Here is a 19,421-nt window from a genome sequence, read left to right on the forward strand (position 1 = left end):
TCATTTTCCAGTGTTTAAATATTTTGGAATTTAAAATAATTTATAAACACTGTGTTCGAATTTATACTGGCCATTCTCCCCTCCCCCTGCGACTCATCCGGCCATGTCACCAGAAGTCAAATTTCCTGCTCCTCCCTGCAGCAGAATTCGAAAGGGAATGTCCAACGAGGTAATATAATCTGTTTGTAAACTCTCTCTCTCTCGGTTAATAGGGAATATAGATCCCTTATCTCAACCCATTTTTGTATTTTATTTCTTTTCCTTTGTTTTATTTTATTAAAATTTTGATTTCGAATTTATTTAATGGTATCCTCTTTTTCTCCATATAATGGCCAACGTCCCATCGAGAGTCCACCCGCCCTCCTGCTCGAACCCTTTTAATTTTGAAGCCATCCACTGACAAAGTGAGTGGATCCCCCGATCCGACGATAAGAGGGCAATACTCCCTCGCCCATATTCTCACAGATGCAATATTTTTGAATTTGAATGACCTAATTGGTCGCTTTTACGAACTTTTTTCTGAACGGATAAAATTTAAAAGTTTCAAGGTTATAATTTTAGTTTTAATGAAGTGTTTTTATCTTATGACATAGTGAGAGAGAGAGTGTGTATTTCTATCTCATCTCAAGTATGTTTATTATAAAAAATAATTTGAAAATTTTGTTTTGCTTCGAGATGAAATTGCATTGAAATATTCAATTGATCTGCAATAAAAGTTTACTATGAGTATATTACTGTTAATAACTATTAGAGCATTTGTAAAGTATGTGATTGTCACACCCCTTATTTTCCTTTGAATACAAAGGAAGCTTGTATTCACTCACTCAGAGAGCTGTTATGTTCTCTGTAGTTGAATGTATGTTGGTATGGAATGAATATGCTTTTCTCTGTTAACTTGTTTGTTTGATATTCTCAACTCGACTCAACTCAAAGATCTCTGTCACAAATAAAGATGTTACAATTAAGAACTAAATTACATGTAATGTGTGTGTTTTTGTTTAAAATGGAGTTTTTACTAAATAAATAAAGTTATTAATTACAATTTTTTACTATTTATTAATTATTTCTATTATTTCATAATGCAGATTCTCTCAAATTATTCGGTCTCGGATGCCGTTGCCACGTATTACCTATATATGAAATACGTTCATCCTTTTATATTTGCTTTGTGCACTATCATTCCTATGGAACCGGATGAGGTTAGACTTTTATAATAAAGCAAATTTTGTCACTAAATTTAAACGTAATGTTTTCAAATAAATGCTTCAGGTATTAAGAAAAGGATCGGGCACATTATGCGAGGCACTTCTGATGGTTCAGGCATTTCACGCAAATATCATTTTTCCTAATAAGCAAGAATCCATTTTAAATAAATTGACGGACGACGGTCACGTTCTGGATCAGGAAACTTACGTCGGCGGACACGTGGAAGCTCTGGAATCCGGAGTGTTTCGAGCCGATCTTCCATGTCGTTTTAGATTAGTGAGTATTCGGTAATTTATTTTGAGTTAAAGGTAGAATTGATATTGATTTTCAATTTTTATACATATTCAGATTCCAGAAGCATTTCAAAAGTTGATAGATAATGTCGACAGACAATTAAAATATGCTATTGAAGTCGAAGAAAAAATTCCTCTAGAACAAGTTACCAATTTCGATGAGGTAAATTTGTTATGGTTTAAAATTTTAAAATATCGATATTGCTTTTTAATAATAATAAATTTAAAATGTTACATTAACCTCAAGGACCGAAAAAGTCTTTTTTTAATAATCTTTTAAGAAAGAATTTGGTAAACAGATCTAATCTAGGAAATTAATAACTTTTTTTACAATATAAATAAGTATATAACATATAAAATATTATTTGTCAGGTGTCAGAAGACATAATCAAGAAATTATCGCATTTAAGAGACTGTCCCACAAGACTTGAAAATCCCATCATATATCATTTAGATGTTGGTGCTATGTATCCAAATATCATTCTTACTAATCGTTTACAGGTAAGTAAACTTATTGATATTAGTATAGCCAGTTGTGGGTTTATGTATAAGTTAGATAAGCCGTGATTTAGGAAGATTCTCACCTTAAGGGATAATATTTTTGAGGAAATCTCAATGTTTCGGATGAATGCCACACTATATGTAAATCCAATTCTGGGTATAATAAGTCTTTTATTAATATTATCTTTCTTAAGACAATTTTTAGAATTTAATAACTATTTTTATTACATATTCTAAATGTATTGATTTCTAATAGATAATAGCGAGGTTGAGGCCGAAGTTTTAAACGCAAAAATGTGTACGTCGGACGTTCGGTGCTGCTTTCCCGTAAGCCTAGAAGTTTGACAATGGCATTTGGAATGTCGAGCATGATTCCACCGACTTTCCAAACACCATTGTCAAACTCCTAAGCTTACGGGAAAGCGGCGCCGAACGTCCGACGTACGCGTTTTCGCATTTAAAACTTTGGTCTCGACTTCGCTATTATCAGAAAGATATGATTTAGGAAAGAAAAATTTAAATAATTAATCTGCTTCATTTTAATTCTTTCTATATAGCAAAGGTATTGCGAAATGATATGCTGGATTATGTATTTGGCTATATTAAGGCCAATAACTAATTAGATACAAACCAATTTGGCTAAGGTAGACAGTTAAGCTATTATCTCTTGATAAATTTAATAATTAGAGTTAAATTAATTTAAATTTAAAATTGATTTGTGTCTAATTGGCTTTAAAAATAGTTTATTAGATGTGCCAGCAGATTGTTTGGCAATATGAATGTATCTGATAATTGTTTACTATGTATATAGGAAAGATATTGGTTTTAATTAGATGAATGGTTAAAATTTAAAATAATTATGAATCTGTGATTTTATTTATGATTTAGATTTATTTATAAAATGAATATTACAATTTTAACATTTGTTATTTAAATTCTTATAACTCTTTCAGGTTGAATTGTTTGGTCATAGCTGTACTGTTTATGATATATAAAAATGCATAAACTTAGATGAATATGTATATAATGTTTGTTTATAATGTATACACATATATATTTATATATATAGGGTGATTCGCTGTTGCCGTTCAGTAGGTTTTTCTCAAACTGTTAGAGATAGGAAGATGGAACTAATTATCAAGTTTATATACAATGTATAAAATGACTCAAAAGCACCCCTTATAATTTAAAAGAAACTATTTTGTTCTGTATCTCAAAAACTGCCAATTTTCAAGGTCATCCAAGATCCCCAAAATTGTCCCCTGTCTGCTCTATAAACTTGGTGATTAGTTCCATCTTGATGGGTGAATTGCTTTTTGTCCTTATGTTACAATATTGAACTATGAGCACTAAGTTTTGACTCTATGGACTTAACACACACTATTGATATTGTCGAAGTGTTCACACAGAAGTAGGTAGACGTAGGCTTGAAAATGCTTATCGTCGTCATAATAAACTCGTGTCTTCGTACTTCTGTGCGAACACTGACAATGTCGATAATGTGTGATAAGCCCTCCATAGAGCCAAAACTTGAGACTAGTGTTCATAGAAAGATATATGGAACTATCTCCAATGGTTCTAGAGAGAAAACTACTGAATGTCATCAGTGAATCACCCTGTATTTAGAGATTGCTGAAGCAAAATTTTGTCATGATTAAAGATATAAGCTCAGTCTGATTAAACAAGCTGCAAAATACTATGTAGAATATAAATGTAATTTAATTTTTATATGAAAGTTTGTGCATATGTGCACACTTCTATATATTGTTTAGATAGTTTGTTTTAATATTACAGTAAATTGGTTTTTGTCTTACATATGTTTGTTCCTCTTACTTTTTTCTTTTATATTCGACTAAAAACTGTAGAAAAGAAACTTAAGAGAAGTAATATAGTTCAATTCATTTTGGTATTTGTTTAAACAATTTTAAAATTGCCCGTAAAAACTTCTATAAATGCTGTATTTATTTTCCAGGTGGAACGAATAAGATTTGTATTCCCAAAATTTTTTTTACCCGTACTTTTCGTCAATTATTATTTTATAGGTACTTCAATCACTTAAGTTTTCCACATAACACATTTATCCATTTTTTTCCTAGACCAACTCTAAAATACTAATACAGAAACCATAAAATACAAAAATATACAACACAATAATAAATCATAAAATGCAAACAATGACAATCGTCACAAGATCCGTTGAATATATATGTTAGGCTCAAAGAACGAAACTGCTCATTGAGCGAAAAAAACGGCTACGTGTTGCGGTTTCTTTAAATCATCCGTAACGCATTGTGGCTGTTTTTACAATTGCCACAACAAGTGACGAACTCAAAAAGACCACAAAGTGAAATTTGTGACATGGCTTTCGCGATATTTGACCACTACGCGTTGCGGTGATTAAGGAAAGCCACAACGCGTTCCGAATGTTAGCCGATGCAACCACGATAGAAGCTGCTACAACGCACATTGGTTTGTAACTTTAAAATATGGGTTCTAGCCTCAAAACAGCTTTATCTTCTCTAAGATTGTTTTGTTTTTATAGTACAATTTTTAAAATGGGTTTTATTTAACCTTAAACAGAACGGCTTTTATTACTTTTTATTTCATATAGAGTAATATTTTATCTAACTTAAATGAGTGTAAAATCATATTTCTTTAAATAATGTTGTAGTATTTGGTTATATTAATTTTATTATTATTGTAGCCATCAGCTATTGTTGATGAAGCTGCTTGTGCAGCCTGTGATTTTAATAAACCTGGTGCAAGATGTCAGAGAGTAATGCCGTGGACATGGAGAGGAGAATATAGTAAGTAAAAATCAGGATGTTTTATTAATTAATAAAAGTATTTTTACAAATACAAATATACGTACTGCATCTGTTCTATGCTCTCGGGATAACAGAACATCTATAAAATTTGAGTTGGTATGTTAATTTTTAACATTTCATTTTATCAGTTTAAATAAATTCTTTGTTTTCTTTTATTGAAAAGTTTTTTGTGTTTATAGTATTCATATCTGACTGAAACATTACAACTATTGAAAGTGGCGTGTAGTGAGAATGCGAGACTGGTATTCAATAGTATTCTGAAAAATGAGTTCCGCGCCTGCTTGCAGAAATGGGAATGCCATTTAAGTCAGTGTATAGATTCACAAGGTGTGTACTTTGAAGGCCGTAGTACCCGCTAGTATACAGTTCCACACACATTTTTTAAAGATACATTTCAGGAATTAAATTGTCACACCTGGTATTTGCACAAAATAAATTAATAGATATTTTAAGTTGTTTTTATTGGGAAACACAAACCTTTTTTTTCCTCGCGTTTTTGAACATGTGCGAACAGCCTGTATGAGGGTGAATATGGGCTGACAGAGGACGCAAATAAGAGAGACATGGAAGTCCAGAATGAAATGCACTTAACAAAAAAATTATACTAAAACAAATTATATTTATTGACGGGAGTATATATTTCTTTGATTATACGAAATGAATTATAATTTACATTAAGATGCTCTTAACTATAAACTGGCTATAAAATGGCATACTACATACTTATACGCTGTTATCGAATTTCTACTTCAAAGCTATTGTAATGACTAAATTCTACTGTTCGTGAGAGTTTACATCGATCGTGCATGGATAAATACCTTCAATGTTGAATGACGTCTTCAATGGCGACTATTTCTCTCGAAATATGTTCTTAATGAGAGCAATTATTCCTAACTTTAAAGTTTGTGTTTATTCCTCTCTATTTCCTCCTGGGTGGCGATCATTGGGTCGAAGGACAACTTCCGTAACAGCTGGAATGGTTGAGGTGGTACAGGACTGTTCTGAAACTAGTTGATGGAACCAGACTGAAGAATGACCATCGAACTAGACATCGTAAATAGGAGACCGTGTTTTTCCTCTTTGGGTGGAACTAGTTGATGAACTAGACAAGAGGACTATTAGTCTCTCTTGAAGTGACTGAACTTGGACAACTTTGAACTAGACTGTCCTTTGTGACCTTTTGGACTTCTTTTATAAATTTTGGTTTGTTTCCTGAGTCAGAACACTTCCAAAATTGGTAATATTGGATGAAGAGGTTGCTAACAACCAATCTGAATTTTTCTTCACAACTCCCTGGGTTGAGTAATCATCGCATGAAAGTGTTGTTAGAAAAGAAAATGTTATCTTTGGTTAGGATCTATTATTTGCTTTCTCTTTCCTAAAATTCTCTCTTTTTTAAAAATTTATTTAAAATAAATTATAAAAACTATGGCCTGGGATCTCACAGTAGTTTTTTCAAATTTCCTGCCATCTGAGTCATTGTGAGTTGATTGTCAGAAGACGGAGACAATGGATATGTGAGGGCACACTTACATGATGGCAGATGACGGGCTCTGGAATTCTAGACAAACCACTAGGAAAGATGATTATGATATAAGCATGAGTAGCTGCAACAGCATTTTTGTTCACTATTTAGAGACATTGGAAGCCTTGCTACAAAACTCTATTTTTGTAACATTGCAGCTGATTAGCAGAAGTAAGTTCACATGCATAGTAACCACTGTGTCCTCCCATTAGCACTCTTCCATTAGTCTTCCCATTGGCAACTTTGCAGTGGGTATTGTGACATAGAAATGTGAACTGCTAGGGACTGACAACATATTATCTTTACCAATGAATCCTGGTTTTATTTGGGAATGGATTTCCACTCTGTTAGTGTGTGAACTTGAGAGCATTTCAATCCTGTTGAGTGGCACACTACCTTCAGTGCTAGTGTAGTAGTTTGGGAGACATCTCACATGACAGTTGGTCACCCTAATAGTGGTTTGAGGGATATTGCCATTAAAAAGAATACGAGGGTGCCTGCACCCTCATGTTTTTTTTAATGACATGGTTCCAAGCAGTCCAGCAAGAACATGCCTGGCTGCACATTGCTAATGATTCCTGGAAATATCTCTTTCCTCCATAACTTTTTTGGCCTGCCGAGTCTCCAGATTTATCACCCATCAAGCATTTGTGGGACCAGATGAGACACCAGCTTTGGCCATCTATAAATGTAAGGGATCTACAGTGATAGTGCAGTATCTGTGGGCAAATCTGCTGTAGAGTGGATATGATACCTGTATGCTTCCACATCTAATCATATTGATGGACAAAATACTACACATATCCAGACAAAAAAAGGTTGTATAAAGAACTTTTGTTTTTGTTAACTCTTCGAATACGTTTATTATTAATTCTTACTTGTATAATGGTAACTAACCCTTATATCTTTTGATGCCATTTGAAATAATGAGATTAATAGTAACTAACCACATTATTTAAGCAAGTGTTAATGGATAAATCAAAGTTTTTAATTAACTGTCATTTACAATTAACACTTCCTTAAATAATGGTTACCTGCTATGTAAAAAAATATTCTAAATAGTTCTTTTATTATATGTTTTGGACAGTTATAATGTTTTGAGCAATCAATACTTTTGTTCAATGTTTAAAAATTAGTAAAATATGACTTTTTATTATGTATTAGTGCCAGCTAATAGAAGTGAATTTCAAAGGATTCAGCAACAGCTCGAAACGGAAAAATTTCCTCCGGCTGCTCCCGGTTTAAAGCATCGAGCATTCCACGAACTCCCTCGAGAAGAACAAGCTGCAGTCGAAAAGAAAAGATTAGCTGGCAAGTTTTGTAGATGCCTAACGATTAAAACTCAAAAATTTTCGAATTTTTAAGTATTTTCTTTTAATAATAATTTTTCTGGTCGGTTCTCTTTTATGTAGATTATTGTCGCAAGGCCTATAAGAAAATCCACATTACAAGAACCGAAATAAGGCATACAACTATTTGCCAGCGAGAAAATTCGTTTTACGTGGATACCGTAAGAGCTTTCAGAGATCGTCGATACGAATACAAAGCATTATTGAAGGTAAATTTTAAATTTGTATACTTTAATGCTCTTTTGTATAGAAATTTACGATGTATATTTAAATATATAAGACAAACTAGTGACAAAAACATTTGTGTGTTGATTCTTTTTGGAATGTTGGGAGAATGTATTGTCTGTGCACTTCAAGAATAATTAGATTTGATAAGCAGCATTAATGAAGCAGTTATTGTTCTATAGTATATTGAAAAATTCTGAGGATAACTATAAAAGATTAAGATGTACTCATTAAGAAATTATTGTACAGCAAACCTTCAATTGGTGGGTTTTTGGAAACTGGCATTAAGCGAAATGATGCATAATGAAGCGAGATGACAAAATTAAAATAAAAATATTTGTTATTAACTGTAAATTTGCTTTAGTGAGTCACGATTGTCTGGTCAAACACTGAGGTACCACTGTGTTTGATTAATAAAATTTTGATTTACGCAGTAATGCCGAGAGATCGATTAATTGCGTTAATCGAGGGATACCCGTACAATTTTAGAACTGACTTATAGTAAATTAAAGAACTTACTAGCAGTTAATATGAAGGTGTCATTTATTTGATTGAATGTTTATCTTTGGATCAATCAAACAAAACAAAAGAACAATTTGTTTTAAATTTGTCACTTCACCGATGGAATGTTTCCATAGAACACTTTTTATTTTTAATTTATTCCGTATAAATTAGGTTTGACGGAAAGGCCATACTATCTGACGAAGGTCCCTGAATGGGGCTGAAAATGTTTCTGTGATTAGCAAATCAAGTGCCAGAGTAGGTACTTAGATTCTCGGTGAGTTATAAATAGATAGTGTGAATTCTAATTATTTCAAACTTATATATATAAAATAGAATGGCCACTGTATTGTCCTCTATATGCTTCTAAAGCCTTTGATCGGACTAATGTGCACCTATATTTTACCAACCTTCTTTGGGGAGGAAAAATCAAACATCAGTTACATTTGAAACAGAAAATTTTTTAAAACCTAATAAAATAAATATTTCAAGTGTTGATAGCCAGATTTTTGATGTTACGGATAAATAAAAATATAAAGATACAAGTGTAAAATATATGTGACCGCAGGATTGTTCGTTAGGATCTTCGACAAGTCGAAAGAATATGAAAGTCTCTCGATGTCTCGAGACAAGTAGATGGTGTGCGACGGCTTAGGTGGTATCCAGAGATCGGGTGAGAACACTAGTCCAGAGATGTCAAACTATCAATGACAATGAACGGTGATCATCATCGGTCTACTTCTTTTTTATTTTTATTGCTCATTTATTCAAGTGCTTCTCGGCAATAGCAGTATACAGTTGACCTTTTATAAGATTCTCTTATTTCCCAGCAATTTGGCATTAAGATGTGAAAAGTCTTTGTTTTCATTTAAGTATACTTATTAACACCCAATTCAACTTTTTAAGTTTGATATCTATAAATCAGCTCTAGTTATTACATTCTTTCGTTAAACTATATCTTATATTTAACATATACAAACCAATGATAACAAATTAATAAATCTCACTTTATTCAATTAAGGTAGCTAAGAAGAAAGTTACCGAAGCAACACAGAAAAAGGATGCCGGAGAAATAAAAGCTGCAAAAAATCTCGAAGTTTTATACGATTCGTTGCAGTTAGCGCACAAATGTATTTTGAATTCATTTTATGGTTACGTTATGCGTAAAGGGTGAGCTAATAATAGAATTATTTTAAAATAACCAGATATGTTAAAACATTTATTATATTCGTTATGCAAATGTATTTCTAGTGCACGCTGGTACAGTATGGAGATGGCTGGAATCGTGTGTCATACGGGTGCTGGAATTATCACTCAAGCTCGAGAAATTATCGAACAGATAGGGTAATATTATCTATAATTTTACTTAAAATTTTTATTTAGTATACGGATAGTAAAGAGATGTATTTTATAACGGAAAAAAGGAGGCCGTTAGAATTGGATACAGATGGTATTTGGTGTGTTTTACCCGCATCTTTTCCTGAAAACTATGTTATTAAAACTTTAAATCCGAAGAAACCTAAGATAACGATATCGTATCCTGGCGCAATGCTTAATCTTCTGGTTAAAGTGAGTAATTTTATATATTTACTGTGCTCAAATAATTTATATATTATGTTCGTTAGAATTAAGACCAAATATACATTTTTTATTGTCTACTAGCAGATGAGCCCGACATTGCTTGGGCAAAACGTAACGATATCGAACATTACGATTATTACATTATAGCCAATCTTACCTGTTTTCACGGAATGCAAGAATTAGGTCCCCCTGTTTCCAACTAATTAGAATATTTTTAGATGGATCTAAAAGTATGTTCGATTTCCCACAAAAATGCAAAAAACCGCATCTCCGTGTGTAAATCTTGCATGTCGCTTTCTCTTAACAATGGAAGGTTAACAATGTTTGGCTTAAGGTTAACAATGGAAGGTTAAGAAGGTTCCAATTGTTAACAATGGAAGGTTAACAACCTTTCCCCTGTGGGGGAATTTTGAAAAATCGCTTCTTAGTGTACATTCTTTTGATGTACCCTATTAAAACAGAATCAAAAACGTAAAAAACCGCATCAAAAATAGTATAATATAAGCCAGGTTTTTTATGGTAAGCCTTAATCCTGTCCCTCTCCCCCGTGGGGGGAATTTCGACATCTATATAACAGTAGGTATATAAAAACACACACATAGAAGATTTAGTTGTTTCAATCAGCATATAATCATGTTATATATTAATAAGTAAGTAATTATTAGTAACTTATTTTCGAGTGATATATTTTTTAAACGATACGAATATAAAATTTAAAAAGAACTTTTAGATTATCTGGTGTAATTTGCTTTAGTATATTGAGTTTACAAGAAGAAAGTTTTATAAATTTAAGGCTTGAACATTAAGAAAATTATTTAAATACTTGTTAATTAATAACTGAAAGTGGTCCCTTTAAAACACCATTGCCAGTCATTCTGTAATAGCCAGACAAAGTAATTAAAGTCAAATTCTTTAATGCATGCTAGTATTTGTTGCTTTAATCCATTTGTAACTCTTAAATAGTTATTTCTGTATACTTTTGATTTTACACAAGTCCAGAAATGTTCTATGGGTTGAAATTGCGGAATGTTTGGTGGATTTTTGAGTTTTTTTTAATGTAATTTATATAAATTTTTCAAAAGTTCTAATTGTATGTTTTGCACAGCGTAACAAAGTATTATCTGTTAGATAGAGTTAGATAACCTAATAAATAGGATTTAACAATTTGGAGGGCATATGGCACCGAGGCCTCCCAGATGACGGATGTGGGAGTATATTCACATCACATTGTAAATTGAATTGTAACAAGGCAGTTGACTTCACACAGTCTCATGGATCAGGTGTATTTGTTTTTGTTTAAAGTCTGGAAACAAATCATTTTAATAATAGTAAGTTCGTTGTTAGTTTCCCTCCCTCTTTGGTTTTTAATATACTTAACGATATTTATTATTAATAGTGGAACCGTCTACCGGAATTTGGAAAACGTGGGAGAAAATAAGACGTTTATCGGTCTCAAATTGTCGTCATATTGAAAAATTTTATGCTTGATAGTTTTAGTTCTTTGATATGTGGGTTACATTAAAAATTGTAAATACGGTGCACTGTATATATTAGATATTCCTTTGTATTGGTTAACTATTAGTGTTATAATTATTATGTCGGTGCCGTGCGTTTGTAAGCCGACGAGGGGTCCTCGTACCCAAACTTTTTCGTAAAAGATCCGGTCCTTCTTTCTGGCAGCCTTGGTACGATAAGACCTCCAAATTGTTAAATCCTATTTATTTAGGTTATTTAACTCTATCTAAAGTTAAATTTTGTTTGCCAGTTTTTAGTTATACCTTAATACTTAATAGATGACAAAGTATATTATTCTTGTTATCTTATATATGTAATTGCGGTATTTCTGGTTGTAGGTATTTGACGTATAAACAGTAGTAAAAAAAAATGTTTCGAACCAATACGTATTTTGATATGTCAGCAAAATGTGAATGTGATTTTAACCATTAAAAAATTTAATTATTGTATTACAACTTAAGCCTATATAAATGATATAATATGTACTGTACTGTTCTCTTACATAGGATAATAATACTAATGATCAATATCACGAGCTTGTGGATTCTAAAAAGCTTTCTTATGTAATCAAAAATGAAAATTCCATATTTTTTGAAGTCGACGGTCCCTATCTTGCTATGGTATTACCTGCATCCAAAGAGGAAGGCAAAAAATTAAAAAAAAGGTAAAAATATATAAGAAGTTCAACCATTATTTTTATTTTTTTGATAAATATCTCGAGGTTAAAACATTTAATTTCTAAATAATTTTATTAAATTAATAAGAAGGAATGAAATAGTCAACCATTAATACATGAATTGAACGTACGTCGTGTATTAATGATTTATTGTTTCGTTATTTCTATTCGTGTAAGAAGGTTAATCATTTATTATATAATTATACAAGGGTTGGAATGAGAGTAGTAGCCACACCTGTGTCTCATTCCATACAAACGAGTGAAGGTGCTGTTGATTTCTGGAATTTGGAGGGAAAGACCTAGCTGTTTGACGCGTCTAGTTGCACTTTTGTAGGTCGTGTAGATCGACAAATACGAAACAGTTACTCGACGGTCTCGAATTAGACCATCCTAAAGTGATGTTTTCGAAGTATGATTACTGTGTTGGTGAAATGTGGGTGAACATTTCAGAATTGAAATGCCAGTCCAATGAATGGTGTCAAGAATGCAGTAATGTGAAAATTATATTGATAGTGGGTACGATGTGAAAAGCAGGATACTCTATCATGCAGTTCCTCGGGGCCGGACTGTGAATGCTGCATACTACCTTAGGGTATGGTAGAACATCATTGACCCACAGTATGGAGAAAACAACAGCATTTCCGAACACCTGCTCCCATTTTCTTGCATGAAATGCTTGCTGTCATCTGCTGTTCCTGTGAAGGAGTTGTTAGGACAGTGGTAGTGGGAGGTACTCAAACATCCTCCATATTTACCTGATATGAGTCCTTCTGACTTTGATCTCTTCCCTAAGCTAAAGGAACAACTGAGAGAAAAGCATTTTCACACGAGATGCAATTCTTTAAGCATAGGGCACTCATTTAAAGACATAAATAAACATAGCAGTGCTACTGGTGTGCAGCATCTTTCATTGTGTGGCAGAAGGGGATTATATTGAATGAATTCTAATGCTATTTGGTTTCTGCAATAAATAGTTTTTTTATGTATGGCTGTATTGGCACTATCTTCTTTCCAACCCATCTAGAATATAATTTTAAAATATTTAGGAATTTACTGGAAATAAATGTGAGATGATACTTTCTAGAGAGTAAATTGAAAATGTTAAACAATCTCAGCTTTTTGAATTGTATAAATGCTCAAATATTCGGAAAATTATTTTTTAGATATGCCGTATTTAATTTTGACGGGACAATTGCCGAACTCAAAGGATTCGAAGTCAAGAGACGTGGAGAATTACAACTGATTAAGATATTTCAGTCATCCGTCTTCGAAGCATTTTTGAAAGGAAGTACTTTGGAAGAATGTTATGCTGCCGTTGCCAAAATTGCAGATTATTGGCTTGACGTTCTCTATAGTCAGGTATAATAAACTTGAATACTTTGCATTACTTCTTTTATTTGAAAATAAAAAATATAAAATGTAACATTTTTTCATAAGAACATACAAGTACATCAAATTATAAATTAATAAATGAATAATCATTGATTTATATACAGTAAAATCTCTGTATCTTGAATTTGAAGGGACCGAAAAATAGTGAGTTTGAGTTTTTGAGAGTTCTAGATTTAGCGGATTTTCTGCTAAATTGTCAATTCAACGTCGTCGACAGGCTTATCTAGCTGTATTAAAGACAGTTAACTAGGCAACATGCCGAAAGAATTTGCTATACGTAATAGATTGGTTAATGGCTGCCGAGTTCAACTAGTTCGACTTAAAGCCAACACACGTGCTGGTATTCCTAGCAGATATACCAGTACATGCTTGAGAAGGAGGACATTAGATATGTGAAATTTTATTCAAGTTTAAGGGTAGAAGAATACATTATATTGTATAGGATGTTTGCCAAGACTGGAATCCTTTCAGGAAGGATTCAAGAAAGAGAAGAATCAAGATTAGAGGTTTTACTATAATAAGCTATAATCTTGAAATAAAACAAACATTTAACTTTAGTCCAGTTTGTCGCAATTGTAAATAATTGTTAGCATTTTTTAGGAAAATCCAGAGAAGGAAGTTTTGATACTTGATATTCTAAGCAAGATATAAAACGAAGATTAAAGACAATTCACTGGTTCTATTGTTATTCTCAAAAACAAATATGTTTCAAATATTAAAAGATATGTTTATATACCGATGATGTTACAATTTTGTATTTGTTAGTATCATTTGTTGATCTTATAACTTTTCATTGTGAAATTCAATTTACGTCGACAGTCAAATAATTAACTAACATTGTCCTTTCTAATTTTGAATTAAAAAATTTAATTATTTCAAAGGCTCAAGACATGCCGGATGACGAATTATTCGAGCTGATATCCGAAAATCGTAGCATGTCTCGGAAATTAGAAGATTACGGACAGCAGAAGTCGACCTCCATCAGTACTGCCAAGAGACTTGCCGAGGTGATCTTTCGCACGTTTTTACATAAAAATTAGCTATTGTGAAATGGTTTCAAAAAAGTGAGGTTTGTTTTCCTTAGATTTATTACAGAATGATTTGATTTTATTTTTGTTATTTTTCCTCAAATAAATAAACGTCAAATAAATGATGTTATACGTCAAATGTTTGACGTATAACATGCCTAAGATAAAAACATAAAAAATTATTTAATTCTTTTTTATCCATTGTTTCATTATTATTGTTAATCTTTCTGCAAATAAGTGATTTTACTTCATAAATATGAAAAGTGGTTGGTTGCTTGCCCTTACTGAATTGTGAATGTGGAGCTCTGTTATTGTTTTCAGATCACGCAACTTGTGTTCAGAATAGTACAATATTTTGTTCAAACATTTTTTCTCTCTCTGAATACGGAGTTTTGTGTCGATATGTTGATTTATTATTATTCTGTCGTGCATTACAAGAACATCTTACATCTTTTAATAAGTACTCAAATTAATAGTTGAGAGTTGTTTTGAAGAATTGTTATATAGAATAGTTAAAGTAGTGTTTTTATAAACAGTATTTTTCTATATTATGTATCTGTTTAACCTTGATTTTTGTAGTTTCTTGGCGATCAAATGGTTAAAGACGCTGGGCTAAGTTGTCGTTACGTGATTTCTAAAAAGCCAGAAGGAGCTCCGGTTACCGAGAGGTGAATTCTTATTAACTTATTAAAGGAATTTTATGAAATTTGAAATATTATTATGTTTAATTTGTAAATAAAACATACAGGATTATTCCAGATGTGCAACATCCAATTAACGTATGAAAATATTTTCATAATTTTAATAATAACGATATATTTCAGAGCTATACCTCTTGCCATATTTCAAGCCGAACCGAGCGTGAAGCGACATTTTCTTCGAAGATGGCTGAAGACTCCGTCTGCGATAGATTTTGACATACGTGATGTAAAAAATCTATTGTTATTCCTTGTCCTTGATGCTATCGACTCCATAAACTTTAACCAACAAAATTTAGCCTGGTTTGTATTTGTAGAAATCACTTTTTATGTCTTTATTTCCAATTAAATGCTTATCAAAGTATGTTCATCTTATCATTAGATTGGTTCATTTTTTAAATACTGTAATGGATTCAAATGTGGAATGTTTTCTATTGCGACAGATTCAGGTGTGAAAAGTTTCCTTTTTTCTCTTCACTTCCAAATCCATTGTAATAGAAAACGTTTCACGGTTGAATCTCTTGCAGTATTTGAAAAACGAACCAACCTAATGATGAGACGAAGGCATCTTGAAAGTGTTTAATCAGAAATAAAGACGTAAAAGGATTTCTACGAACATGTGAGGTAAATTTTGTTGGTTAATCTTTTTATACGTTCATATATCTTAGAGAATTAAGATAATTTTTAAGTTATATATACTTATTTTTAAATGTGTGATCATTCAATACAATCAAATTTTTCCCAGATTGAAGTAAAAATGTAACATTTTACAAATTATAAACTTTGTAAATACATTAGATACCAGTTATTGTAATCATAGATATTATTAGTCGTTTTAATATCATCAGAATTCTCATTCCCGAAGGTATTTAGTCAGGTAGTCAACTTCTTATTTATAAATTTATGTATGTTAAATGTTCATTTTAACTTTGTACTTAATACTGTAAATAGTACTACGTTATATTGGATGAACTACTCAAATAATTATTAGTATATGTTAGTCCCAATATGACGACGATAAGTGGCATCTACTGTATCGATACGATAATGGAATAAATCACTTTGTCAAACGGTCAATTGAAGTATTTTTATATAAAATACAATTTTAGATACTAGACTGGGAATATTACGTCGAACGTTTGGGAAATGCTATTCAGAAAATAATAACTATTCCCGCAGCTCTGCAGCAGGTAGGGTTTTTGTTTTATTTTAGTCACTTATTATTGTAAACTTTGCTCTAAAAAATTAAATGTAAATGATTTAAATTATCATCTTTTTTTAACAAAACAATTAGGTGTCAAATCCGGTTCCTCGCATTGCTCATCCGGTTTGGTTGCACAAACGTCTTTTGGAGAAAAATGATAATTTAAAACAAAAAAAAATAAGCGAGTTATTCAAGGTTTCGGAACCACGTCCCATAGAGGTAAATGAGAATCCATTTGTTTCTTTTTTTAAATACTAAAACTTCATAAAAATGGGAACTTAATGGTAATTTATGTTTCACTTAATTCTATATTTAAATACTGTAAAATATTGTAATTTTATTATGGAACTATAACACATCATGTAAATATATCTCAAACCAAACCTTACCTTTTTTAAATCCATCCGTGTCTAGCAATCCACATAATTATTATAAAATAATAGCTTTTAGATTGCTAATTAAAAGGGCATTTATGCACTGCTCAAGTATTAATGACACACGAAACAAAATAGAACTTGTAAAGAAAATAGCAAGGGAGCATGGATACAGTACCAAACTGACAAGTAAAGTAGAGAATAACCTTAAAAACTCGCCACAAATTTCCTTTAAAAAACCAAAATCAAAAATATATTATGTTGGATTATAACCTCAGGTTGCATATCATATACAAAAAGATAGCCAAATGTTTAAATTCATCTATAATATTTAAATGAAACCCTACTGTGTTTAGATTACTAACCAATAGCAAAGATAGTGACAGTATTAATAGAGCTCCTGGATTATGTGCAGTCCTGGGGTGTTAACCTGTCGGGATCAAGCTGGGTTATTAAGAAAAGAATTTCATAACCAAAAAATAAGAACATTGGACACCTACGAAATCTTTGTTTCTTTAAGGACTGGAAAATATGTGAACTATAAGGATAGGAATTGGTTTAAATGTTTGATTTGTATTTGTTACAACCCGATGCAGGTTCCGAAAGTGGCTGTAAACATTTGTTCTAATAAAGGAATGGTGCTGGAAGATTGTGGAAGATGTTTTTTATGAGAGTATCATCAACTTAAGACATCTGATGCTATGTTTCATAATTAATTTATAAATTTAAGATGAATCAATTAACTTTAATGATTACTGTCAATTCTGTAATTCTTTTCTGCAATATCTTTGACTTTTTTGTTTTATTAAGGCGTGACAGGTATTGTACTTACAATTTGCAATAATTAAAATATTTAATAACATACGTCTTAATTAATTATTAAAACAAAAAATAAAATAAAATTTACAGAAATCTCAAAGTGTAAGAAAAGAAATAAATGATATAGAAGACCTTTGTCAAGCTTCTACTTCAAAAAACACCATCGTCGCAACTTCAAAGCGGAAAAGACACGTTTCGGATCAAAATGCTAACAAGGAACAACAGTCCGATCTGACGAGAAGTTGGAGAGAAGCTCTTGGTCCACCACCTCCATTTGGAAAAATTAGAGTAAGTATAAAATACTTCCAAATATTATAAAGCTTCAATATTGCTAATTTAATTCTTAAATTTCTGATTTATATTTTTCATATTATGACAAAGCTATTCACTTTCTAGTAAAGAATATGTATTATTTTTCTTAATGTGCTAACACTATACCAAAGAAACAATGTTTATTTCCTTGTTGCTAGGTCAGTGTTGACCAGATCTTGTCCATACTAAGTTTTGTAATGACATTATATTACTATAATAGATTTTGTTTTGAAAAACCAAAATACATGCACTGATTTCTTTTGTACAGTCGCTGTTTTGAAGTATATTATCTGTCAGACATCAACGCTGTGTGTACAATGCTGCCAAATAAAATGTTTGAAAAGAATGAATTGTACGGAATTAGTCCCCGACAATTAGCGTTAACTCGTTTACAAATCTTTTTTGTATTTTCTTACTTTATACCAGGTGTTCCCAATCTTTTTTATACTGCGACTCCCTTCGCGGGCTGTAATTTTTTTGCGATGCCCTTCTAAAAGAAGATACGTGTAGCTCTAGCTGACATTAAAATTACTTTATTATTCAAAGAAAACTCCAAAGAATATAGAATCTTAATACAGTAGAGCGTCGATAAGTGGAACCAAACACTTTTATACTATGTAAGCAGTTTTATTGTTGTTTATAGGTGGAAAATTATAGGACATGGAAACCCCTACAATAATTTAGAATTACCCTGGATATTTCTTTCAAATATCACTTTTAATAACCCTTAAATTAAACACAAAATTTAAAATCAGAATTTTTTTTTCTATGCTTTTTCACTGCATTATAAAAATCATGGAATTATTTTAACCTTATTAAATGTTTATTTTTTCTCTAGCTCTTTTTATTATCCCTTCTGAACTTCGGATTCTTCGTTTGTGTTTTGTTTACTAAACATTTCTCGGCAGCAGATGACAATATTGATAGTTCGTTAAGTATTCAAAAAGCCGAGTTTGATATTTGGTTAGTCTTCTACATCTTTTTCAAAAATTTACTGAATTATAATGTACACGTAGAGTTCAATTATATTTAAATTTTAATTCTTTCTTTATACAGCAGTTTAGCCTTATTTCAATCAACTTTTATGATTTTGTCATTTGCTTCTTGAGCTAAACTCATTATCATCTTTTCTTTTACGACATCTCTCCTATATTCCGTTGTTTCCAGATTTCTATGCGTAGAATCTAAACAATATTTTATCTTTCTGTTATTGACTTCTAACATTACTTCCGAAAAAAAAAGGATTATCAGAACTAACCCTTTTTATTCCTTATTTTGTCAAATGTATATTTCTTTTTATTAACAGTTCCTCTTCAAAACTTCTCATGCTTTTCTTTCAGTATCTTTTGCGTCTTACTTCATTTCAGTGCATAGTTTATTAGTTTAAACAAATT

The 19,421-nt window shown here is 31.5% G+C and overlaps 1 protein-coding gene across 1 annotated transcript in view; it reads left to right on the forward strand.

Moving 5' to 3' along the window:
- Positions 1-19,421, forward strand: part of PolE1 (DNA polymerase epsilon catalytic subunit 1) — a 58,906-nt gene that overhangs the window by 18,835 nt on the left and 20,650 nt on the right. The window contains exons 12-29 of the mRNA XM_067287323.1: positions 1,086-1,199; positions 1,270-1,482; positions 1,555-1,662; positions 1,872-2,000; positions 4,705-4,807; positions 7,518-7,664; positions 7,766-7,911; positions 9,450-9,598; positions 9,680-9,772; positions 9,853-9,997; positions 12,031-12,188; positions 13,364-13,559; positions 14,474-14,599; positions 15,200-15,288; positions 15,445-15,547; positions 16,428-16,508; positions 16,613-16,741; positions 17,806-18,003. Of these exons, the coding sequence (XP_067143424.1) occupies positions 1,086-1,199; positions 1,270-1,482; positions 1,555-1,662; positions 1,872-2,000; positions 4,705-4,807; positions 7,518-7,664; positions 7,766-7,911; positions 9,450-9,598; positions 9,680-9,772; positions 9,853-9,997; positions 12,031-12,188; positions 13,364-13,559; positions 14,474-14,599; positions 15,200-15,288; positions 15,445-15,547; positions 16,428-16,508; positions 16,613-16,741; positions 17,806-18,003 (2,427 nt within the window). The remainder of the gene's footprint in view (positions 1-1,085; positions 1,200-1,269; positions 1,483-1,554; positions 1,663-1,871; positions 2,001-4,704; positions 4,808-7,517; positions 7,665-7,765; positions 7,912-9,449; positions 9,599-9,679; positions 9,773-9,852; positions 9,998-12,030; positions 12,189-13,363; positions 13,560-14,473; positions 14,600-15,199; positions 15,289-15,444; positions 15,548-16,427; positions 16,509-16,612; positions 16,742-17,805; positions 18,004-19,421) is intronic.

The sequence above is a fragment of the Centruroides vittatus genome, unplaced genomic scaffold, assembly GCF_030686945.1.
Source record: "Centruroides vittatus isolate TY-2023 unplaced genomic scaffold, ASM3068694v2 scaffold_450, whole genome shotgun sequence".
NCBI classification, from domain to species: domain Eukaryota; kingdom Metazoa; phylum Arthropoda; class Arachnida; order Scorpiones; family Buthidae; genus Centruroides; species Centruroides vittatus.